Source organism: Prinia subflava, chromosome 23 (genome assembly GCF_021018805.1).
Source record: "Prinia subflava isolate CZ2003 ecotype Zambia chromosome 23, Cam_Psub_1.2, whole genome shotgun sequence".
Taxonomy (NCBI): Eukaryota; Metazoa; Chordata; class Aves; order Passeriformes; family Cisticolidae; genus Prinia; species Prinia subflava.
The window spans coordinates 1,921,210-1,945,657 of record NC_086269.1 but is presented as its reverse complement, the minus strand read 5'-3'; the positions used below and the strand labels follow the sequence as shown (position 1 = coordinate 1,945,657).

At 62.3% G+C, this 24,448-nt stretch overlaps 1 protein-coding gene across 1 annotated transcript; it reads right to left on the bottom strand.

Annotated features, from left to right (window-relative positions):
• Positions 1 to 9,138: 9,138 nt before the first annotated feature.
• Positions 9,139 to 21,095, bottom strand: NUAK2 (NUAK family kinase 2). The gene is made up of 7 exons (XM_063418114.1): positions 20,827 to 21,095; positions 15,839 to 15,959; positions 13,839 to 13,990; positions 11,905 to 11,970; positions 10,868 to 10,987; positions 10,508 to 10,640; positions 9,139 to 10,433 (listed from the first exon to the last, which is right to left on the bottom strand). The coding sequence occupies exons 1-7, from the start codon at positions 21,043 to 21,045 to the stop codon at positions 9,370 to 9,372; spliced, it is 1,875 nt and encodes a 624-aa protein (XP_063274184.1). The 5' UTR covers positions 21,046 to 21,095; the 3' UTR covers positions 9,139 to 9,369.
• Positions 21,096 to 24,448: the final 3,353 nt, after the last annotated feature.

Sequence of the window (24,448 nt, the reverse complement as noted above, 5' to 3'; positions counted from 1 at the left end):
CTGCACAGCCGGGGCCTCCTCTGGTGCAAACGGCAGCTGCTCCACTCGCTTTGAAACCCTGAACCGCTCGGCCTCAGGTGGGAATTTGGCCCTGGACATTTCCAGTGGTGATTCCCAGGGCGTTTGGGAGGGTTGAGGGTCCCTCTGCCACCCCCTCCATGCTCCCAAGCCCTGCTGTGGCCTCGCTTTGGGGTGAGGGATCCCCTCTTGAGGGTCACAGCTGGGAGGTGATAAAGGTTTGATATCAAAGATAAGGCTGAGCCGAGCCCCGGGGCAGGAGCAGGGCTGGGATGCACAGGTACAGACAGGACAGAGCTTTGGAGGTGATAAAGGTTTGATATCAAAGATAAGGCTGAGCCGAGCCCCAGGGCAGGAGCAGGGCTGGGATGCACAGGTACAGACAGGACAGAGCTTTGGAGGTGATAAAGGTTTGATATCAAAGATAAGGCTGAGCCGAGCCCCAGGGCAGGAGCAGGGCTGGGATGCACAGTTAGGGACAGGACAGAGCTTTGGAGGCTCCCTGGGGCTCCAGGTGACATCTAGGGCCTGTCCCCTCCGGAGGGAACGGTCAGGAATGGTCACCAGATCAAGGGGGGCTTGCCCAGAGCTGGGGAACCTGTCCCACCCTCGGGTGCAGCAGAATCCCCTCCTCTGCCTCTCCCAGCCGGGTGCGCCCTGCACCGGGTCAGCCCCGGCAGCACGAAAGGAACAGAACCGTGAGTAACTCAATTCCAAAATTCCCGAATCTCGGCTCCATCCCCTGCCCGAGCGCGGATCGGGAGCCCGCCGGGTGCGGCTGCCCTCGGAGGGAGGAGGAGATGGGGGAAACACCTCGGTCCTGGTGGTTATCGGCGTCCGGCTGGGAAGGGAAGGAATTCTGCCAGAGGAGGGATTGCGGGAAAGGGAATTCTGCGGGATGGGGATGCTCCGGGAAAAAGGGGGATGCTCTGGGAAGAAGGGATGGCTCCGGGAAGGAGGGATTGCCCCGGGAAGAAAGGGATGGCTCCGGGAAGAAAGGGATGCTCCGGGAAGAAGGGGTGGCTCCTGGAAGAAGGGGATGGCTCCGGGAAGAAAGGGGGATGCTCCGGGAAGAAGGGATGGCTCCGGGAAGAAGGGGATGGCTCCGGGAAGAAGGGGATGCTCCGGGAAGAAGGGATTCCGGGAAGAAGGGGATGCTGCGGGAAGAAGGGATTCCGGGAAGGAGGGATTCCTCCAAGAATTCCTCCAAGAAGGGATTCCGCCGCGGCCGCAGGGGGGCCCCCGGTCCCCGCCGCAGCTCCCGGGGCCGCTCCGGAGCCTCCTCCCGTAAGGCCGGGCAGGGGCGGGGCCCAGCGCGGGTCACACCCCCCAATTAGCGCATTAACCCCTTCCTGCCCATGAGCGGTGACGTCACGGGATGGTTTGGGTCGGAAGGGACCTCGGAGCTCGCCCGGTGCCACCCGGTGCCAGGGGCAGGGACACGTCCCGCTGTCCCCGGCTGCTCCAAGCGCCATTTGTGCCTTTGAACGCTCCCCTGGGGCGGCCACAGCTCCCCTGGGAAATCCATGCCGGGGCCTCCCCAGCCTCCCTTTAACAAACGCATTCCCGATTTCCTATCTGAACCGACCCTGTTTATCCCAAACTGTTCGTGCAGCCACACAATGGGCGTGGAGGAGGTTTTGGGGCACGGCTGAGCCCTGCCACCCCCCGCCGCCGCCTCCCGTGACACTTGGGGACATTCACATCACGGCCTGGCACTGCCCGGTCCCTGTGACCTCGTTGGCAGCAGCCGAGGGAGGCCCCAGCGCTGGGGCAGCGGGCAGAGCTCCTCCAGCCGGGCTGGGAATTTCGGGATCTCTGCTCACGGCCTGGCCCCGTGTCCAGCTGTCCACTCCTCCTGTCCCCTCCAGCGAGTGGCGTGGTGGCAGCACGGAGTGACCCCTCCAGCAGCCCCCCGGGCCGGGCACGGCCCCAGCCCCCCCCTCCCGGGCCAGCACTGGCACAGCGAGGGAGAGCAGGGAGCCACCAAACCTGCCCGGGGTGACACCGGCGACAATTCGCGACAATTCCCGCAGGGCGTGCGCGGCGCGGGGCTCCCTGAGGACTCGCCTTGTCCCCGCGGGGTCAGGGGGGCTCACAAGGGCTCCCTTTGTGCGGGAGAGGTGCAGCTTTGACGTCAGCCCGGGAGGAATTCCTTAATTCCATTCAGGCCTCCCTGCCCGCCGCTAATTGCGTTTTATGTAAGAGCCGCAGCTGCGCTGGCTGAGCGGCGGGGACGGGGAATGTCCCTGCGGGACACGCCGGGCTGGTGCCACCGGCCACGGGGACCCTCGTGGGGACGGGGAATGTCCCTGCGGGACACGCCGGGCTGGTGCCACCGGCCACGGGGACCCTCGTGGGGACCGGGAATGTCCCTGCGGGACACGCCGGGCTGGTGCCACCGGGCACGGGGACCCTCATGGGGACCGGGAATGTCCCTGCGGGACACGCCGGGCTGGTGCCACCGGCCACGGGGACCCTCGTGGGGACGGGCTCAGGCAGCCCCTGGCGGGGCACAGGCAGAGATTGGGGCACTCAGCGGGGACAGAGCTCGCTGGGGACACTCAGGGACAGGCTGGAGGCTCGTGGGGGCGAGGGTGGCACAGCAGGATGTCCCTCTGTCCCCTCTTCGGGGCTGGTTTGCCACCCCAGGTCCTGCAGGGTGGCACTGGCGCTGTCCCTGTGTCACCGCAGCCAGCCCGGCTGGAGTCACGATTATAAATCTGGTTATATTATATGATTATATATATATATATACATATTTATGATTATAAAGCTGGGGTGATGGCTGCCAACACGGACAGAGCCAGGCGCGGATTTATCTCCCTGCCGCTTCCCGGCTGCACGCACCAGGAAATGATGTCCTCACTGCCCTCTGCTCTGCTCGGGGGACCCCCAAAATCCCCCCGGGCTGTCCCCTTGGGGGTGTCCCTGCGTGCCCAGGGACAGGCGGGACCCAGAGGGGCTCCGGGGCACCGAGACCCGAGCCGGGCACAGCGCTGGGGAGTGCTCCCAAGGAGGAGGAGGAGGAGGATGATGAAGGGATTGGGGAGTGCTGGCAGCCGTCAGTGGGGACACGGCGGTCCCCGGCTGTCCCCTCCCCCCGGCGGCGTGGCCGGGCTTAGGCGGTAAAAAGCGAGAGCTGGTACCAAGGATAACATGCCTCGAATTCCTGCCCTGTCTCCGGGGGAATTTCGGCCGTTCCACATGAAAAATGCGCCCTGCCCCGCGGGTCACCGCGTCTGCAGGGGAAACTGCAGGGGAAACTGCAGGGGAAACTGCAGGGGAAACTGCAGGGGAAACTGCAGGGGAACTGCAGGAGAAACTGCAGGGGAAAGTGCAGGGGAAAGTGCAGGGGAAAGTGCAGGAAGAACTGCAGGGGAAACTGCAGGGGAAACTGCAGGAAGAACTGCAGGGGAAAGTGCAGGAGGAACAGCCCAGAGCGGCCGCAGCCACGGCTGGTGCCAGCCCCGGGTCAGGGTGGCTCACCTGGCATGGCCAGGGCCACCAGGGCAAGTGCCAGGGCCACTGTGGGCCATCCCCGTGTCGCTGTGGTAAGTGTCACCATGGCAGGTGCAAATGCCACTATGGCAAGCGCCAGTGCCACCATGGCCAGTGCCACCGTGGCCAATGCCAGTGCCACCATGATTTGTGCCTGTGCCACTGTGGGCCATCCCCATGTCACTGTGACCAGTGACAGTGCCACCACAAATTGTGCCTGTGTCACAATGGCAGGTGCCAATGCCACCATGGCAAGTGACAGTGCCACCCATGGCACGTGCCTGTGTCACTGTGGGCCATCCCTGTGTCACTGTGACCAGTGCCGGTGCCACCATGGCAGGTGCCTGTGCCACCATGACAAGTGACACTGCCACCATGGCCAATGCCAGTGCCACCGTGGCCACTGTGACCAGCACCAGTGCCACTGTGACCAGTGCCAACACCGCAGGGTGACCCTGGCAGCCCCGGCCGTGTCCCGCTCGCCACCATTTAATTGCACGTTTAAAAATAAATCCTCCTCTGGAGCCGGCGGGGGGAGAGAGGCTCGCGGAGGAAAATGAAGAAGAATTTAATTAAGGGCAGTGCCGGGAATGTCTCTCCCACAATAAAGATAAGGAGGATCAATTGCTGCTTCCCGGGATCAAAGGCGAGGCTGCAGGGGAAGCGGGGCTGCGGAGGGAGGGGGAGGCAGCGAGGGGAGGGAAAGCGGCGGAGACGGGGAGAGAAGAGAGGAGAAATCTCTGATCGGGGGCTCCCCCAGGGCTGGCGGGGCTGGCGGGCCGATGGAGGGTGCCAAAATCCCACCCCGTGCATCCCTGAGATGAGCTGAAATATCCCGATTTCTCCTCGGGAACGCAATGTCAGAGTGAAGGTTCTGGCATGGAAGACACCAAGGTTAAAATAAAAAAAATAATAAAAAAAATAGATATCCTGGAGTATCCTGAGCTGGAAGAACCCACCAGGATCACTGATCCGGAAACAACCCCCAAATCCCACCCTGCGCATCCCCGAGAGAGTTTTCCAAACGTTCCCGGAGCTGTGGAAGGTTTGGAACAGTGACCATTCCCCGGGGAGCCTTTCCAGTGCCACCTTTCCCTAACACCCAGCGCATCCCTCCCTGTGCCAGCTCCAGCTTTCCCCTGGGTCCTGCCGCTGTCACAGCGAGCAGAGATGGGCTCTGTCCCTCCCGGGCTCCCCGTGCCCACCTCAGATCGGCTCTGTGCCCACCTCAGATCGGCTCTGTGCCCCCCGGGCTCCCCGTGCCCACCTCAGATCGGCTCTGTGACCCCCGTGCCCACCTCAGATCGGCTCTGTCCCCCCCGTGCCCACCTCAGATCGGCTCTGTGCCCCCCGGGCTCCCCGTGCCCACCTCAGATCGGCTCTGTGCCCCCCGTGCCCACCTCAGATCGGCTCTGTGCCCCCCGTGCCCACCTCAGATCGGCTCTGTCCCCCCGAGCTCCCCGTGCCCACCTCAGATCGGCTCTGTGCCCCCCGTGCCCACCTCAGATCGGCTCTGTGCCCCCCGTGCCCACCTCAGATCGGCTCTGTGCCCCCCGGGCTCCCCGTGCCCACCTCAGATCGGCTCTGTGCCCACCTCAGATCGGCTCTGTGACTCCGAGCTGCCCGTGCCCACCCCAGATCGGCTCTGTGCCCCCCGTGCCCACCCCAGATGGGCTCTGTGCCCCCCGTGCCCACCTCAGATCGGCTCTGTGTCCTCCGTCTCCCCGTGCCCACTCCAGCGCCCTGCCCGCCCCCCGAGCCCCGGGAATGCCCGCCGGGGTTGCCGCTCCATGGGAATCGCGCCCCGCTCCCTTCTCAAGCCCTTCCCACGCGTGCAGAGCACGCACGGGGCTCCCCCGGGGCTCCGGGGGACCGGCCCCGCTGGCTGCCACCGGCTCTGCGGGCAGGTGGCACACCCAGATGCTGTCGCCGTGCCAGGCTGCCCGAGCCGGCTGAACCGCTTCCCCCGGCTCGCAAAAAGAGCGGGCGAGGCAGGAGCCCGGCCCGGTTCCCAGGGAATTCCCGGCGGGATCGGACCTGCTCCTGCCGCGGAGCCATGGGGCACCTCGGGGGAGCCCCGAGAACGGGAGCAGCCCCGGGAGACCCCCGAGAGCGGGAATAGCCCCAGGAGACCCCCGAGAGTGGGGAGCAGCCCCGGGGGAGCCCCAAGAATTGGGAGCAGCCCCTCGGGAGAGCCTCGAGAGTGGGGAGCAGCCCCTCGGGAGAGCCCCGAGAGTGGGGAGAGCCCCTCGGGGGAACGGGGTTCAGTGTTCCCCACGTTCCATCGCACACTCCGGGGCCCCGCGGCCTCTCAGCGCCGGGAGATGCGCAGCGTTGCCCCGCCGGATGCTCAGGACTCCCGGGCGGGCTTGGCTGGGCACCAGAGTCCCGAATTTGGGATCGGCCGGGCCCGGCCCTTTCCAGAAACCTGTCTGGCTGCTGCTTTGCATTCCCGGATCCGCTGGGAAAATCTCCCTGGCCCGCAGCTGCCGGCGCTGCCGCGCTCCCTTCCCGTATGAGCCGCGGGCCGAGCGCTGCCGTGGCCACGGGGGCGTCCAGAGTGGCTCCGAGCAGAAGCTTCTGGAACCTCCTGCTCCCCCCGGGCAGGCTGGCAGCAGCCCCGGGGGTGCTGGGGTCCCTGTGTGCACAGAGCCCTGGGCAGCGCGGAGGTGCCATCGCGGTGGTGACAGGAGGTGTCACAACCCCCGGGGACACAGCCGAGTCACTGCCCTGGCAGGGCCGCTCCCCACATCACCCGAGGGATGGTGGCTTTTGCAAGCCCTGGGGTCGGGATCAGGAATTTTATTCCATGATCCTCGTGGGTCCTTCCAGCTGAGGGAATTCCATGATTTTATGGGCTGTGGCTCCCATCAGCTCACGGCAGGCACGATGGGGATTCTGCAAGGGATGGGAAGGACAGGAGATGTCCTGATGGCCCCACAGCCCCAGATTTTGGACCTGATCCCCTCTGTCCCCTCTGTTCCTCCCGTGGGATGGGCAGAGCTGTCCTGCTGGGAGAAATCTTCCAGCAGAGACCCAGCACCCCCAAAAAAATCACCACAGCTCCAGGAGGGCACAGGAGCTTCAGAGCGGCCACCAGAGCTCGGCCAGCCAGGTCCCCAGTGGGGTCTGGGGTTGTGTTTTTGCCTCAGGTGTGACCCAGACATTTCTTGTGCTCCAGAAAATTTGGATCAAAGTTTCCGGGCACCGCTTTCTCCCCATTTTTTTTTTGGGCCTCTCCAGGGTGCCTTTGACGCCGGGAGGACTTTCATGTGGGGATTTCTCTCCTTTAGATCTTCAAAGAAATCCAGCAATCAAACAGGTGGTTCTGGAGGCACCTTAAAAAAATAATAAAATAAAAAAGAACTACAAAAAAAAATTCCCCACTTTGAAAGAATCAGAGGCAAAGGAACACCTCAGCTTTGTTGTGTTAATTGTTCCGGCACTCAGAGTTCTGACAAAATGTCTCAGAAATATCCCTGGCTCTGGGCCCACGATGTGTCAGACGCACAAAAAACAACTCTGAGACAAAACCCGAGGAGGGGAGGAACCAGCGGGGGACCCCGACAGGAAGGAACAATCCCAAGGTTCCAAAGAAGGAGCTCGGCCGCGCCGGAGGGGAGGCGCCACCCAAATTCCGGAGCTCCAGGGGCACCCCTGAGCTGCTCTGGGAGTCATTAAGAGCCACCGGTTAATGAGAGCTGCCCGTGGCCCCCTCATCCGTGCCCTTCCCAGCGCTTTTGGGAAGCTCCAGAGGGATCCAGGGGTCACAGGCTGTCCCTGGGGTCACCCCCGCGTCCCCCCGAGCCCGAGGGGGATCCGGGATTCCCGGCACAAGCCCGGGAAGGAGGCGCTGCCGGGGGTGACTCAGGGCCGGGGGAGCTCCCACAGCTCTGCCAGGACACCCTCCCTGCTGGGAGCGGCGCTGGGGCCGCTCGTTCTGCTCCCACAGCCAGCCCCGACCCCAAAATTCCCTTTTTTCTCCCCTTTTTCAGGGCTCTGCCTCTGCTCGGGGGGGATGTGGGTCCCAAAGCCGCCCCCGGGTGAGGCACAGACCACCCACCCCAGTATTCCCATTAAAAATCCTTGGGAATGCCCAGTTCCCGTGGACACCTGTCCAGTGGCCATGGTTGCATTCCCAAACCCCGGGATGCAGCAGTGAGGAACAAAAATTTCCCCCAGGATCAGCAGGAGGAGGGTCCAGGCTGGATAATTCCTTGGGACAGTGGCCAGGGGAGCTTGGATCAGTGGATGGAAACCCACAGGACAACCCACAGCTCTCCCAACATCCCCTCACCCCCCAAAATTCACCTTCGGGGGTCTCTCCCGGTTCCCCTGCAGGAGCCCAGCCCCGCTCCCACACCCCGGGCAGCGACCGCAGCGTTTGGGGCTGAGGTCACCCCCCAAAAATGGCATTTTCTCATTTCTGAGGTCATTTCCAGCCGCCCCAAACCCCCGCGGGGCCCGGCAGGGCGGGGATTGCCGAGGCTGGGGATGATGAAAGGGTTGGGTGGATAAAAGAGCCGCCGATGATGGTGGGGGGCTGAGAGGGGGCTCGGGGGCGGCGGAAAGCGAGGCTGGGATGAAAGGAGCGTTTCCAGGGGCTGCCGGGGGAATCCCGGGAGCGCAGGGGTGGGGGGCGGGTACCGCAGCTCTCCCGGTGGCACCGGGCTGTCCCCGGGCTGTCCCCGGGCTGTCCCCCGGCTGTCCTCGGGATGTCCCCCGGCTGTCCTCGGGATGTCACCGGGCTCAGCTGCCCCATCCGAGGGCATTTCTCGGGACAGGGACAGCGGGACACAGAGAGGGACAGGGACAGGGGACGGGGACAGGGACAGTAGCAGGGCAGAGACAGTAACAGGGCAGAGACAGGGACAGGACAGGGACAGGGGGACAGCAGGATACAGACAGGGACAGGGGGACAGGGATGGGGACAGTGGGACAGTAACAGGGCAGGGACACCAGGCTGGCGCAGGCAGCCCCTCCCTCACCCCCAGCAATCAAGGCCACCACTCAGCTTTACCGTTTGCTTTTAATTTAATGGGTTTTCTCCAGCCCGTGCTGTAGGAAGGAGGGAAAACACGAACCCTTCCCCCGGAGAGGGGAAAGGGCCAGCGAGCACACGTGGCAATAGTGCAAGGGAGCCGTGTGACACAAGGACACGGCCACCTCCCCAAAAACACCCCCGGGAGGCCGCTGTGGAACCCGCACCCTCCACACCAGCCTGGACAAAGGCAATAAATAAAGACACGGTGCCTCACCCAAGGCACCTTTTTTTCTTTTTTTTTTCTTTTTTCCCCCCCACATTACAATAAGAGATGTTGGCATCACAGCATTTCCCAGCCCACGGGCTAATTTTTTTTGGCCACATCCAGTTTCTCAGCGCCCAGGAGAGGGCAGAGCCGTGGCCTGGGTGCCCCCCAGCACCTCCCGAAGCCCACGGGCAGCACCTTTGAGCCCTCGCCAGCACCCTGCTACATCAGCAGCTTGTTTGAGGTATATCACCCACCCCCTCCGTTACCTTGTGCAGCCAAAAACAGTGCAAAGAAACCAAAAATCCCCTCCCCACCCATCCCCAACCCTTTGCTTTCACCCCCGCAGTGAGATGAGCCTGTTCCAGAGGGCAGGACGGCAGCGAGGAGCCTCCGGGGGACCCCCAGCCCCTCCTCGGGGGTCACTTTGGGGGCTTTGGTCCATTAAATGTCCCTGCCCCGGGGCATCCCCAGGCCCCGAGGCTGCCAAATAAACCCGTGGGATGTGGATCAGCAGCACCGGGGAAGGAAGGGAGGCTCAGCCCCCTCCCCAAAACGCGCCACAGCCCCCCGGGGGAGCCCTGCGGGGAGGGAGGCGAGCTCAGCTCAGCTTCACCCCGACGGCCACGGCGCGCCGGTAGAGCTCGGTGTCATTGTCACAGCCCGCCAGCGACGCGCTGCTCTCCGCCAAGGGGCTGCGGCAGTGGGTGACAGTCCAGCGGCGCAGCCGCCGCCCTTCCTCCCGCTCCTCCTCCTCCTCCAGCCGCAGGAGGCTCTCGGCGGACGCGCAGCCCCGCATGGCCCCGGCGCCGGGCGGGCCGCGGGCGGGCAGCTCCAGGCGGTCGAAGGACTCGGTGGACAGGATGCTGTCCTCGCTGACGGCGCTGGCCGGGCGGGCACGGGGGGTTTGCGGCAGGGACACCTCGCCGAAAGCCCCGAAGCCCCTCCCGGGGGAGCTCCCGGGCTCGGCGCCGCCCGAGGAGAACTTGCCCCTGTGTTTGAGGATGCCTTTCCTGCGGGCCGGGAGCCCCGGCGGGGGCGGCGAGGGGGGCTCGGCGAACACGGCCCCGTCCAGGTCCAAGCTCGCCGCGTCCAGCACATCCCCGGACTCGGAGCACTCCAGTGATGAGTAATAGCCCGACTCCCGGGCCGAGGGCTTCTTCAGGATTCCCTTCCTGGGCGCTGCTCCCGCGGGCGGGATCCGGGAGAGCCCCCCGGGCAGCCCCTCCGCGTCCTCCCCCGGCGGCGGCCCCGGGCCCGGCACCTTCTGCTCGCACGAGTTCCTCTTCTTCAGGATGCCCTTGGGCCGCTTGAGGATGGACTTGGAGGGGTTCTCGGGACCCGCGGGCACCTCCTGCGGCCCGTGCGAGACGTCGTTCTCCTTCTTGGACTTCTTGAGGGAGCGCTGCCGCTCCAGGGCCGCGCCGGGGATGTGCTGCTTGAGGAAGCAGCGCACCTTGGAGCCGTTCTCCAGCAGCGGCCGCGACGAGCGGCGCAGCCACTCGGCCACCGTGGCCAGCGGGGATTCGCTGTCCCGCAGCAGCTCCTGCTCGCCCAGCGGCATCCTGTAGCCCCAGTTGACCCACCAGTGCGTGGCGATGTCCTCGATGGTGGCCCGGCGCTCGGGGTTCACCATCAGCATCCACCGGATCAGCCCGCAGGCATCTGGGGAAGGGACGGGTCAGGCACAGGAGGGGACACGGGGAAGGGGGACACCGGGGGGACGGGGGTGTCCCTACCTGAGAGCTTGGTGGGCTCCCGGTAGTCGCCGCTCGTGATCTGCTTGACCAGAGTCTTGTAGTCGTGGCCATCGAAGGGCATCGTGCCGTGGACCAGGATGTAGAGGAGGACACCCAGGGACCAGCTGTCCACCTGGGAAAGGGACACAGGAGCCTGGAGGGGACAGCAGGACCGGGCTGTCCTGGTCCCCACCCCACCAGAGTGGCTCCCAGGATGGCCACAGGGAAGGGACAGAGCGAGGGGCGGGACCCCCGCGCTCCCACAGCCCCGCAGTGCCCGGGCTCGGGGGCGCTGTTATCCCAAAACACCCCGGGAAAAGCCCGGAGCGATCCCGCAGCCCGCAGGGAGGCAGGACCCACCTCGGGGCCCCTGTAGGGCCGCCCGTTGATGATCTCGGGGGACGCGTACAGGGGGCTGCCGCAGTAGGTCTGCAGCAGCTTGTCCTGCTGGAAAACGTTGGACAGCCCGAAATCTGCGATCTGGGGGGACAAACACGGCTGTCATCCACCAAGGCTCCCCTTTCCTGAAGTTCCCCTTTCCCAAAGTTCCCCTTTCCCAAAGTTCCCCTTTCCCAAAGCTCCCCTTTCCCAAAGCTCTCCTTTCCCAAAGCTCTCCTTTCCCAAAGCTCTCCTTTCCCAAAGTTCCACTTTTTCCCAAATTCCCCTTTCCCGAGCTCCCCAAGGCTGAAAGCTCCCCTGGAGCTCTCCATGGATGAACCTGCTCCAAACCAGGGCTGCCCTTGGTTCTGACTCCCCTCGGGGGGCACCCCCAGCCTCATTTCCCACCCCTGAGGTGGCTCCTGCTGCTCTCTGCCTCCCCAAAACCTCATCCCAGGCATAGCAGCGGGAGCAGAGCGGGAAGGTGAGGCTGGAAGGGCCTCCAGGCTCTCCTCCAGTTCATTCCCGGGGCTGCAGCCGTCCCTATCAACTGCACCTCGCACAGGCGCTCATTATCCTCATTATCCTCATTATCCTCATTACAGCTGTCACCTCACACCGGGCAGGAGGTTCCGTGGCTGCCCTCGAGCTCCCAATTGCAGAATTACCCCGGCGGAGATAAACCCGTTATCAGGGACCGCGGGGAGCCCTGGCCGGGCCGGGCCGTGCCCTTCCTCCCTGGCACAAAACACCGCCGGGGTTTCCTGGCTGGCACACGCAGAAACCGGGAAAAGAGCGGAGCAGAAACGCTCAGACTTTGCCCTCTCTTATCAGCAGGCTCTTATCAGTCATGGCTTCACCAGATCTGCTCGGCCGCCAGGCTCTGCCAGCTCTCCTGGCTCCGCTTTTCCCGGGAAAACGGCGTTCCAGGAGGTGCCAGAGCTCTGAGGAGCACCCCGAGGTGTTGAGGTCACCCCGTGTCCCTCCTCTGGTGACACCGGGCAGTGCCAGCCCCTCACCTTGATGTTCCCGTTGGCGTCCAGCAGGATGTTCTCCAGCTTCAGGTCCCGGTGCACGATCCCGTTCTGCGGGGAGAGCCGGGGTTGACTCGTGCGGGGTTTGGGGGAGGGAAGGTCGGGGAGGTCGGGGAGGTCACTGCCGGGCACAGGAGCTGCCAGCAGCGCGGGTGTGGCCCGGGATGGGTGGCCCGGCCCTGGGATGGGTGGCCCAGCCCGGGTGGCACCAGCTTGGCAGCAGGAGCAGGGAGGTGCCAGCGCCAGGTGTCACCCTGGGCTCCAGCTCTGCCAGGGCTCAGCTCCTGCCCGGCCAGGGCTGGCTGTGCCCAGCCGGGCTGGGGTCAGCACTGCCCTGTGGCCCCTGCGCCCACCCAGGGCTGGGGCACGGCCTGGGATCTCCAGGGAGCTCCTGGGAGACCCTCAGGATGGAGGGTCCTGCCAGGGCACCATTCACAGCCCCCAGGAGGGTCCTGACAGGGCACCAAGGAGGGTCCTGCCAGGGAATCACCCACAGCCCTGAGGAGGGTCCTGCCAGGGCACCATCCACAGCCCCAAGGAGGGTCCTGGCAGGGCACCAAGGAGAGTCCTGGCAGGGCACCAAAGAGGGTCCTGCCAGAGCTTCACCCACAGCCCCAAGGAGGGTCCTGCCAGGGCACAATGCACAGCCCCAAGTAGGGTCCTGACAGGGAATCATCCACAGCCCCAAGGAGGGTCCTGCCAGGGCACAATCCACAGCCCCAAGGAGGGTCCTGCCAGGGCACAATCCACAGCCCCAAGGAGGGTCCTGACAGGGAATCATCCACAGCCCCAAGGAGGGTCCTGCCAGGGCACAATCCACAGCCCCAAGGAGGGTCCTGCCAGGGCACCATCCACAGCCCCAAGGAGGGTCCTGACAGGGCACTATCCACAGCCCCAAGGAGGGTCCTGCCAGGGCACAATCCACAGCCCCAAGGAGGGTCCTGACAGGGAATCATCCACAGCCCCAAGGAGGGTCCTGCAGCTTTACGTTCCCCTCAGGAACGGGACAGGTGACCCAGGGCTCGGCTTCCAGCCCCGCGGGCAGCCCTGGGCGTCTCCGTCTGCCGGGGTGGGAGGGGAGGTGACAACTGCCAGGCCGGGTTAGTCACCTCCACACCGTGAGGCCAGGACCTCCCCAAAGCTGCCGGGGCACTGCCACACCCTGCAGGATCAGCCCTTCTGCTGGGAAAGGCGCAGAGCCACGAGCTCCTCTCCCCTCCCCGGGGCTCCCTGCCCGCTCTGCTGTGGGGAGAGCACCCAGGGCCCATCCAGGCTCTCTCCCACCAGGAAATCATCGGGAGAAGGGATGAGGAGCCCATCCAGCCTTTCTCCCCTTGGAAAATCATGGGAGGAACACCCAGAGCCCATCGAGCCTCCCTCCCCTTGGAAAATCATTGGGACGAGCCCATGACCCTCTATCCTGCCAGGAAATCATAGTGAGGAGTGGCCAGGGCCCATCCAGGCTCTCTCCCCTTGGAAAATCATTGGGAGGAGCGCCCAGAGCCCATCCAGCCTATTTCCCCTTGGAAAATCATCAGGAGAAACACCCAGAGCCCATCCAGCTTCTCTCCCCTTGGAAAATCATCAGAAGGGATGAGGAGCCCATCCAGCTTCTCTCCCCTTGGAAAATCATCAGGAGAAGGGATGAGGAGCCCATCCAGCCTTTCTCCCCTTGGAAAATCATCGGAAGGAGCACCCAAGAGCCCATCCAGCCACTTTCCCATTGGAAAACCATCAGGAGGAGGGATGAGGAGCCCATGAGCCTCTATCGTGCAAGGAAATCATCATGAGGAGCACCCAGAGCCCATCCAACCTCTCTCCCCTTGGAAAACCATCAGGAGGAGTTCTCAGGAGCACATCCAGCCTCTCTCCCACCAGGAAATCATGGAAAACCCCCAGGAATGGCAGTGCCAGCCCACCTTGTGGCAGTAGTAGACGGCGGACACGACCTGGCGGAAGAAGTGCCGCGCCTCCTGCTCGGAGAGGCGCTGCCGCTCGCTGATGTAGTCGTACAGGTCGCCCTTGCTGGCGTATTCCATCACGATGACGATCTTGCTGCTGTTCTCAAACACTGCGGGATGCAGGAAAGGGTTAAACGGGGTCCTGGGGGCTGTGGGGTTCTCATTAGGACACTCCTGTTAATGAGCAGTAAAGCTTTGATTGACCTGGATCTGCCCACCCCAATCCCTGCCCTCGGTCCTGGGCTAAGCAGGGGCCTGCAGGTCTGGGGGGGCCACCAGAGCTGTCACCGACAGCCCCCAGAGCTGTCACCTACAGCCCCCGGTGCCACCAGGGCTGCTGGCCCTGTGCCTGTGCCACCCCCGAGGCTGTGCCACCACAGAGACTGTGCCACCACCAGCTCTGTCATCTCAAAAGCTCTGTCACCACCGAGGCTGTGCCACCACAAAAGCTCTGTCAGCACAGTGGTTGTGTCACCATAGAGGCTGTGTCACCACAGCAGCTCTGTCACCACAGAGGCTGTGTCACCACAAAAGCTCTGTCACCACAGTGGTTGTGTCACCACAGCAGCTCTGTTCGTCACCACAGCAGCTCTGTCACCACAGTGGCCCTGCCACCACAGCATCTCTGTCACCACAAAATCTCTGTCACCACAGAGACTGTGCCACCACAGCAGCTCTGTCACTGCAGCAGCTCTGTCACCACCGAGGCTGTGCCACCACCTAGGCTGTGCCACCACTGAGGCTATGTCACCACTGAGGCTATGTCACCACAGTGGTTGTGCCACCACTGTCTGTGTCACCACAGCAGCTCTGTCACCACAGCAGCTCTGTCACCACAGTGGTTGTGCCACCACAGCAGCTCTGTTTGTCACCACAGCAGCTCTGCCACCACCGAGGTGACGCAGGCTTGCAGCTCTTTGCTGGAACCCCCCACCACGGGGGAGGTGACATCGCTGGTGACCTTCCTGCCTGTTCCCACCGCTCCCAAAAAAGGCTCAGGCTGGAGCCGGGAGCCGCCGCGTTTCCCTTCCTGTTTGCACCTCGGCGTTGCTGAATTCCAGCGGTGACTCAGCGCTGCAAACACCGCGGAGGAGCTGCCAGCCCGCTCTCGCCTTTGTTTGCGGCACAAAAGGGCTCGGAGCCCTTCAAGAGCCCGCTGCGGGGGCAGAGCCAGCCCGAGGGAGGGCAGGGGCACGGCGGGTTCCAGCCCGAGGGCTGAGCCTGGTTCTGCTCGGACCTGGAGAGATTTCTCCTGGGTTATCCCAGCCCGCCCGCGGCAGCAAAGCCCGGCCCTGGCCGTAAAGCCAAGCCCGGAGCGCCAGAACTCTCCTGTGGTTTGGTTTTCCAGTGCCCCGGGGAGGGAACGAGGAAAGCTCCAGGACTGAGGTTAAATCCAGCCTCGGGCTCGGGGCTGATCCATGAGAACTCCAAATTCTGGGATGAGCACAGCCCCTGCTCCCCTTCCACAGCCCCAGCGAGGCTTCCACCTTCCAAAATCCACATTGGAGCGGATTCCCCGCCTGGGAGGGAGGGGACGGGGCAGGAAGGGTCCTGCTATTTCTGGAGCAGGTATTTCCCCTGGCCAGGGAAAACACAGCCCGGGAGCAACAGCATTCCCTGTGAGCGACCAGGAACGGGAGCCAGGTCTTGGAAGGGAGGAGAACTCAGCCCGGGAGCAACAGCATTCCCTGTGAGCGACCAGGAACGGGAGCCAGGTCTTGGAAGGGAGGAGAACTCAGCCCGGGAGCAACTGCGTTCCCTGTGAGCGACCAGGAACGGGAGCCAGGTCCTGGAAGGGAGGAGAACTCAGCCCGGGAGCAACTGCGTTCCCTGTGAGCGACCAGGAACGGGAGCCAGGTCCTGGAAGGGAGGAGAGAACCGGGCCAAACCCATCCAAAGAGCCCCAGCCCGTTCCCATCGCGGACGCAGCTGGAAAGGGCAGGGAAAGGAGGGCTCACCTTCGTGCACGGCGATGATGTGGGGGTGGTTGAGGGAGGACATGATCTCAATCTCCCTGCGGATGTGCACAAGGTCCTGCTCGTCCTTGATTTTGTCCTTCCGGATGGATTTGATGGCCACCTGCGGGCGAGCACAGAGGGGGCTGTGAATTCCCAAAGGAAGGAATTCCTCGATTCCTCCCTCCCCTCCTTCGGGAAGGGGCTCCCAAATGAGATCCCCACGAGCTGAGCGGTGCAGCTCCATGGAAACAGTTCCCAGAAAAGCGGATTTTATCCATTTGGGGTTTATTCTCCCCAAATCCTGCTGCTGCACAGGAGGGAGAAGCTCCTCCGAGGGACACCTGTGACAGCTCCTCATTTTTGGGGGCCCGAGCTCCTCCCAGGTAACACAGCCCTGATTTTTGGGGCTCCCCAAGGCTCCACTATTGGGTAGAACAGCTCTGCTCATTTTTAGGGCCTCCTTGAGCCTTGTCCTGCGGATAGCACAGCCCTGCTCCCGATTTTGGGGGACTCCTTGAGCCTCCCCCATCAGGTAACACAGCCCTGCTAATTTTGGGGGGCCCGAGCCTCCTCCCAGGTAGCACAGCCCTGATTTTTGGGGCTCCCCAAGGCTCCTCCATCAGGTAAAACAGCCCCACTCCCGATTTTTGTGGCTCCCTGAGCCTCATCCTGGGTACCACTGCCCTGCTCCTCATTTTTGGGGCTCCTTGAGCCTCCCCCCATCAGGTAGAACAACCTCGTTCCTGATTTTTGGGGCTCCCCGAGCCTCATCCTGCATTCAGCACAGCCCCACTCCTGATTTTTGGGGCTCCTTGATCGTCCCCCATCAGGAATAACAGCCCCGCTCCCTATTTTTGGGGTTCCCGAGCCTCCTCTTGGCTCTCACAGCCCCACTTCTCATTTTTGGGGCTCCCCAAGACTCCTCCATCGAATAAAACAGCCCCACTCCCGATTTTTGGGGCTCCCCGAGCCTCATCCTGGGTACCACTGCCCTGCTGCTCATTTTTGGGGCTCTCCGAGCCTCATCCTGCATTCAGCACAGCCCCACTCCTGACTTTTGGGGCTCCCCAGGACTCCCCCATCGGGTAGAACAGGTAGAACTCCTGATTTTTGGGGCTCCCTGAGCCTCCTCTTGGTTATCACAGCCCCGCTCCCGGTTTTTGGGCTCTGCAGGGATGTGCCCTGCACACATGACTCAGGAGATAACCTCAACAACAACAACGGCACCAGCCAATTCCTGCGGCCAGGAAAAGGAAAAAAAAAATAAAATAAAAAAAAAAATAAACCCCACACGTCGGGTTTTTGTTTGCCTCTAAAACACTTTTTTTTTTTTTTTTTTTTTAATTTATATTTATTTTTTTATTTCTAGGTGAAAAAGCAGATCCCTCCTCGGAACGGGGAGGGAGAGCCGCACTTTTCCAGGCTTTCCTTGGCGTTTTCAGGTTTTTCCTCTGCGAGGAGATTGAAAAGGGAGGAGTAAGAATAGACCCCTTCTAATCCCCTTTCAAAGGGGCTGCACACACAATGCGCTCCCAGGGCTGAATTTACAACTGAATCCCGCAGAACCTTTCATTTCTTCTCTCTTTTTTTCTTTTTTTTTTCCTTTTCCCTCCCAGACAAGAATGCGGAACAGTTTTAATCCCGGCCAGGGACCCTCGCAGGAGTCTCCCAGCAACGGGGAGAGGGGCCAGGGACCCCCGGCGGGCCCGGGGAGGCACCGGGGGGGTGGGAGGGATGCTCGGCCTCGGGATTTGGGGGCGGTGGAAGCCCCGATCCTCAAAGCCCAGCCCAGCCCAGCCAAGCTTTGCTAAGCCAGGCCTGTGGCACCCGCGGGAGGCAACAGGAACGGAACCAGCGAGATCTCGGCAGGGAGAAGCCTCTGAAAGGGGGCTCAGGTGGGCACCTGAATCACTTTTGGGCCTCAAATTCCATTTTTGAGCCCCCAAATCCCAGTTTTGTGGATTCAAATCTCCATTTTTGAGCTCCCAAATCCCAGTTTTGAGGCCCCAAATCCCAGTTTTGAGGCCCCAAATCCCAGTTTTGAGGCCCCAAATCCCAGTTTTGAGGCCCCAAATCCCAGTTTTGAGGCCCCAAATCCCAGTTTTGAGGCCCCAAATCCCAGTTTTGAGCCCCCAAATCCCAGTTTTGAGCCCCCAAATCCCAGTTCTGAGGCCCCAAATCCCAGTTTTGAGGCCCCAAATCCCAGTTTTGAGGCCCCAAATCCCAGTTTGGAGCCCCCAAATCCCAGTTTGGAGCCCCCAAATCCCAGTTTGGAGGCCCCAAATCCCAGTTTGGAGGCCCCAAATCCCAGTTTGGAGGCCCCACATCCCATTTTGGTGCCCCCAAATCCCATTTTGGTGCCCCCAAATCCCAGTTTTGAGCCCCCAAATCCCATTTTGGTGCCCCCAAATCCCATTTTTGAGGCACCCAACCACCTCAGGCAGCACCAGCCAGGGCAGGAACTGCTCCTGGAGGATCCGGGAGCCACCGGACTCTGGCCAGGAGCAGTTCAATAACCCGGGCCCAAGTTTCTGGATAAAGCAATACTGAAAGTGTTTAACGCTTCTGGGAAGCCCAGCCAGGTTTTCTTTTCTCCTGACCTTTGTTTGACAGGTTAAATTTTAACTTTTTTTTTTTTTTTTCGCTGCTGCCGCGGTTACCTGACCCTTGCAGAGCCCAAATTCCTGCTGGTTCCAAATTCCTGCCCCCTGCAAAGCCTCACGCCCAGTCCAGCAGCATCAGCATCTCGAGGCCCCAAAAATTCAGAGTTTTTGGGCTTCCCCTTGCTGCCCCAGGAGCTCACAGCCCCAAAATTCTCAGCCAGGGCTCAGGGCAAGAGCAGCGATCCATAAAAATCCCTGGATTCGTCCCCAAAAAACCCTGAAAAAATCTTGAGATTCTTACCCTAAAAAACTCAAAAAAATCACGGAATCTCTCCCCAAAAAAACCCGGAAAAATCCTGGCATTCCTCCCCAAAAAACCCTGAAAAAATCCTGGGATTCGCCCCCAAATATGCTGAAAAAATCCCGGGATCCCTCCCCAAAAAACGCTGAAAAAATCCCGGGAAGGGAAAAAGGGGGAAGGGAAAAAAGGGAAAGAAAATAGGGGGAAAATAGGGAAAGGAATAATAAAAAAAGGAAGGGTAAAAAAAAAGGAAGAAAAAAAAAGAGAAGGGAAAAATAAAGGGAAAGGGAAAAATAAAGGGAAGGGGGAAACAACCAGCAGCTCCCTCCCCACCTGCTATTGCAGGGATTTTTGTAGGGATTGGGAAAGGCACTCAGCAGGAACATCGCTCCAGATAAAGGATTTCTAACATAAGAAAAAGAGGATTTTTTCCCAGACAAATAATTCATGGAAGTCCCAAAACTTCCTCCAGCTGCAGGAGCCTGGAATTTCCCGTCACCTTCCAACCAAATCAGCCCGCTGGGAGCGCAGGTATTTTAAAATTCAGAGAGGAACGAGAAAGCCGGGCGGTAAAACGAGAAGGTTCAAGTGTGCGAGAGGCAATTCCCGATTCGCCAGAGGCCAAATCCCTGCGGATGGAGCAGCTCCGGCTTTTCAGCCCCAGCCGGTGCCGCGGGATCCCCGCCAGCGGTGCCCTCACACCCGCGGCTTTGGGAAGTGAAAACCCCTTCAGGGAAGGAGCAAACAGCAGCCGAGCTCGGGATAAACCCAGATTAAACAGGCCCGGAAATGCTGAGCGCTCCGAGAAGGAATTTGTGGAAAAAGGGAGATTTGGGGGTTGGAGCCTCCTGTTCCTCCGGCAGGCCGGGGCGGTGCTGCTGAGCACAGCCTTGGGTTTTCTGCGCGGTGATTGAGGCTCCGTGGGTTGGATTTGCATGAGAATGGAGCGATGCTGGAGCCCGTCCTGAGGGGCTTTTGCAGGAGATTTCCGAGCTGCAGGTGCGGGCGGGGAGATGCGAATTGCGCGGCCCGTGCCGAGGGCAGGGATCCCCGCGGCCCCGGGGTGGGAGCTGCAGGCCCCGGGTTTGCAGCGATCCAGCGGCTCGGATGGGCCGATGGAAAAGGCAGAGCTGCCTCCGGATCTGATTTCACCAGGATTTCACAAGGAAACCCGGTGGGTTCGCGGTTTTCCCCCGCTGGATGCCGCCGCTCCCACCTCACGCCCCGCTCGACCCCTGGCAGGGCCAGTCCTGCCACCCGCAGGTCGCCCCCTGCCCAGGAGCTTTTGGGGTCTCTCCCACCCCTCGAGGCTGAGAATTCACGTCCAAGGCTGAATCCCTGCGGATCCCCACAGGCCAGAGCAGCACCCGGCCCTCCCGGGGGGTTCGATCCCCTTTTCCCCAGGCAGAGCCGAGCTGCGCTCAGCCACGGCCGCTTCCCCCGCGGGCTGGGGCGGGTCAGGATTTTGGAGAGCCCGGCCGCGCTCCGGGCGCCCCAGCCCGTGTGAAAGCCGAGGCAGCCCGGGCCCAGGGTGAGAGGAAGGGAAAAACCCTTCAGACTCGAGTGCGCTGTTTGCTCTGGCGGCCGCGTCCCCGCCCGCTCCTTCCCCCAGGAAGCGCGACCGCGGTCAAGTGGGCGAGAGGAGCCGCAGCCCCCCGGGAGGAGGAGGGGGTCGAGACCCTCCCGGGCTGCCCTCGGCCCCGCTGAGCCCCCGCCTGCAGCACGGGGCCCGGCCGGGGCTGCACCGAGCCCGCACCGGCTGCGGAGGGGCGGGGGATGCACCGGGCTGGGGCGGGGGGCGCACCGGGGCCGCGGTGCTCGGAGCGGGGGAGGCTCGGGGGTCCCTGAAGATGCTCGGGGGTCCCGGAGGATGCTCGGGGGTCCCGAAGGATGCGCCGGGCACGGGTTGGAGGGGGAGGCTCCGGAGGGGGAGGCATCGCGGCCGGGCTGCGGGAGCGGGGGAGCTCAGGGAGCGCCGAAACGCGGCGGGGACGCAGCGGGGACCGGTGGGGACGCACCGGGCCCGGGGGGATGCACCGGGGAAACACCGGGAACGCGGGATGCCCCTCCAGGGGGATCCTTACCAGCTTCCCCGAGCGCTCCCGGGCTTTCTTCACCTTCCCGTAGGTGCCTTTGCCCAGCGTTTCCAGGAACTCGTAGCGGTGCTTGAGGTTGTGCTTGTGGTGGTGCCGCTTCACCGCCTGCTTCTTCATCAGCGGCCGCGGCGATTTGATCAGCCCCTCGGCCAGCGAGGCTGCCAGCGCCGAACCGGTGCCGGTTCCGGGCCCCGCCGCCCGCTCCATCCCGATCCCGATCCCGGCTCCGGCTCCGCCGCCGCCCGGCTCGGCCCGGCACGGCCCGGCCGATAAAAAGCGGCGGCCCCGGCGGCCGCGCCCCCCCGCGCCCATTGGCGGCTGCCGGGGCCGCCCCGCCCCGGGCCGGGACCGGGATGGGGGGGCCGGGACCGGGGAGACCCCACGGGAGCGGGGATGGGGGGACCGGGACCGGGATGGGGGCACCGGGACCGGGATGGGGGGCCGGGAGCGGGGATGGGGGGACCGGGACCGGGATGGGGGCACCGGGACCGGGATGGGGGGACCGGGGATGGGGATGGTGGGGCCGGGACCGGGGATGGGGGGGGCCGGGACCGGGGAGACCCCAAGGGAGCGGGGACCCCGCGGGGAGGGGTTTTGGGGAGACCCAGGGAGCAGCAGGGCTGGGGGCAGCCAAAAATTTTGGGGAAAGGGAGGGGGTGTGGAGAGGGAATCCAGGGATGAGGGAGAGGGGCAGGGGGTAACGGGGGCACGGGGCTGTTCCCAGGCTGGAGGAGGACGGGGATTTTCCAGGGGGTGGTGCAGGGAGAGGTTTTCACCCAAAGGTTGGGAAAAGGAGCAGGCCCAGAGCGCTGGGAGGGTCGGAGGGGCCTTGGAGAAGAGCCTGGAGTGCCAGGACAGGGGGGAATGATCCACAGTGACCGAGGGCGGGGTTAGAAGGGATTTGGGGATGAAATTCCTCCTGTGACAGTGCCAGGACAGGGGGGAATGATCCACAGTGACCGAGGGCGGGGTTAGAAGGGATTTGGGGATGAAATTCCTCCTGTGACAGTGCCCAGCCCCTGGCACAGGTGCCCAGAGCAGCTGTGGCTGCCCCTGGGTCCCTGGCAGTGCCCAAGGCCAGGCTGGACAGGGCTGGGAGCACCCAGGGACAGTGGCAGTGTCCCTGCCATGGCAGGGGTGGCACTGGGTGGTGTTCCAGGTTCCTGCCGACCTAAACCATTCCATAATTCCATAACGTGGAGAGAATTCCATAACGCCTCACCCCAGGGGCAGAGGGACAGGCACAGCCTGACCAAGGAGTCCCAGCACACCCAAACCAGGAAAAAAAGCAGCATTTAGGGCAAAATCAGGGAGGGGAGAGGCGTGGGCGAGTGCAGCCTGTCCACATCTCCACAGGGCCTCCCTTTGCCCTCCTGGACACAAACCTGGAGAGAGGAACGGTTCTCCAGGCCTGGGAGGGGGGAAAAGGCTGCCGAGGCTCCCCAGGGCCATTCCCGGCTCCCTCCTCATCATCATCACCCTCTCCCCGTGTGGTCTCCCCGCGGTAAATCCCCCTTGGGAGATAATTAAGGAATGCGATAATTTCCCGGAGCAGCCCAACCGCAGCTCGGGCGGTGTGTGGGGACAGCGCGGGTCGATGGCACCGGGAGAGAACCGCGGGATCGCTCACCCAGACCGGGATTTCCCCGCCGCTCCCGCAGCCCGGAGGGGTCCGGCGGGGCAGGGGGGTCCCAAACCCCCGCCAGGGGTGATTGAACCCAGCGCCGCCTCCTCCCCGCGGAGGTGACACCGAGGTGACACCGAGGGCAGCTCTCGAGGCTGCCTCAGGAGAGACCCGGGTGGGTGGCACTGTCCCCTGGCTGGGTTTGTCACCGGGATGAGGTCACAGAGTGACCTTTTGAGCACGGGTGTCGCTCAAGGAAGGTGAAGCCACAAGTGACGGACACAGCCCTGCACCGAACCGCTCCCCACGGCTGTCACCTGTGGTCTCACACACATTAAATATAATGTTATATATTAATATATATTAATTATATATTAATATATCATTTTCACACAATTGGGGCACTCTCCACGGCTGTCACCTGTGGTCCCACAACCATTAATGTAATTTTATATATTAATATATATTAATTATATATTAATATATCATTTTTCACACAATTGGGCCACTCTGTGGCTGTCACCTGTGGTCCCACATATATTAAATATAATTTTATATATTAATATATATTAATTATATATTAATATATATTGATTATATATTAATATATCATTTTCACAGAATTGGGCCACTCTCCATGGCTGTCACCTGTCCCTGCACTGTCCCACACACACATTAAATGTCATTTTGATACAATTAAGGCACACCGGTCTCTTCCCCCGCCACTGTCACCGATTTTTGTGGCCCCTGGCCATGTGGCACCTCCGTTCCTCACAGGGACCGGCAGCTCCAGGCTGCTCCTTCCCACCTCCAGCCTCTCCCGGGGCTGAACAAACCGGGACAAATCTCTCTCCTCCTCCTAAAATCAGCCCGGGCCGTCCCAAGACAATCCCGGGCTGCGGCAATTGCGATAATGAATTGCGATAATGGATCGTGATGGGGAGCGGCGATAATGAAGGGCGCTAATGAATTGTGGTAATGAATTATTTACTGAGCGGCAACAGGAGCCGTTTCCACGGGCCAGGGGGAGGATAAACAAGGCTGAGAGGAGCCGAGCCGAGCCCGAACCGCGGCAATTCCAGAGCCAGGGCAAACAGGATCCTGCCCGGGCACGGCCCGGGATTGCGGCAGAGCGGGCGGGGAAGGCTCAAACCTCCCCGGCTGCGGTGAACAAAGGGATCGCACCGGCCTGGGGGAGTGTCGCTGTCGCTGTCGCTGTCGCTGTCGCTGTCGCTGTCGCTGTCCCAGCCCTGGGACCTTTCCCGGCTCAGCCTCCCCGTCCCAAAAGCGCTGGAGCTCACACCGAGCGTGTTTTGATGTCCCTGCGGATTTCTGGGGATGCTTTTCCCGAGGTTTCCCCCGCCGTGGAAGGTTCTCCTTCCCTTTCCCCCCGATAAATCCCCCTCAGCCGGAGGGAGCGGAGCTGTGTTTGTTCCAGGCGGGCTCAGGAAGCCTTTCCCATTTTCATGGAAATGCCGAGGGAGCCCGCTGGAATCCGCCGATAAGGATCCGCTCTTGTGGCAGCACCCACGGCTTTCTCCGCTGGGAAAATCCACCGAAATTCCCCAACTTCAGGCCTGGAAATCCCAAAAATCCCAACCCGGGTCTGTCCTGCGGTCCCAGTGCGTGTCCACTAAAACCAGCCTGAAATCCAGCCAGGAATTTGGCTGCACGTCAGGAAACCTGCTTGATGCATGGAGCTCTGTCTGCTTGCGGGCTCCGAAATTCGCGTTAATTAATTTATTACATGACAATAAATCCTGCAGCCTTACCCCGGCACTGAAAACATCCAAGCCCTGGCCCAAAGCTGTGGCTCTGCCCCGGGGTGCGGTGGCCACGGGCTCTGTTTGTGGATCGGGAGAGGAATAAACATCACGAGAGAGATTTTTTCTTGCAGGGGGAGACCTCCCACAGGGAGAGGAAGAGTTCCCAAAGTCATTAAAATGCCAGAGACAACAAAACGTTTAAGGCTGGCCCCTGGCGGCC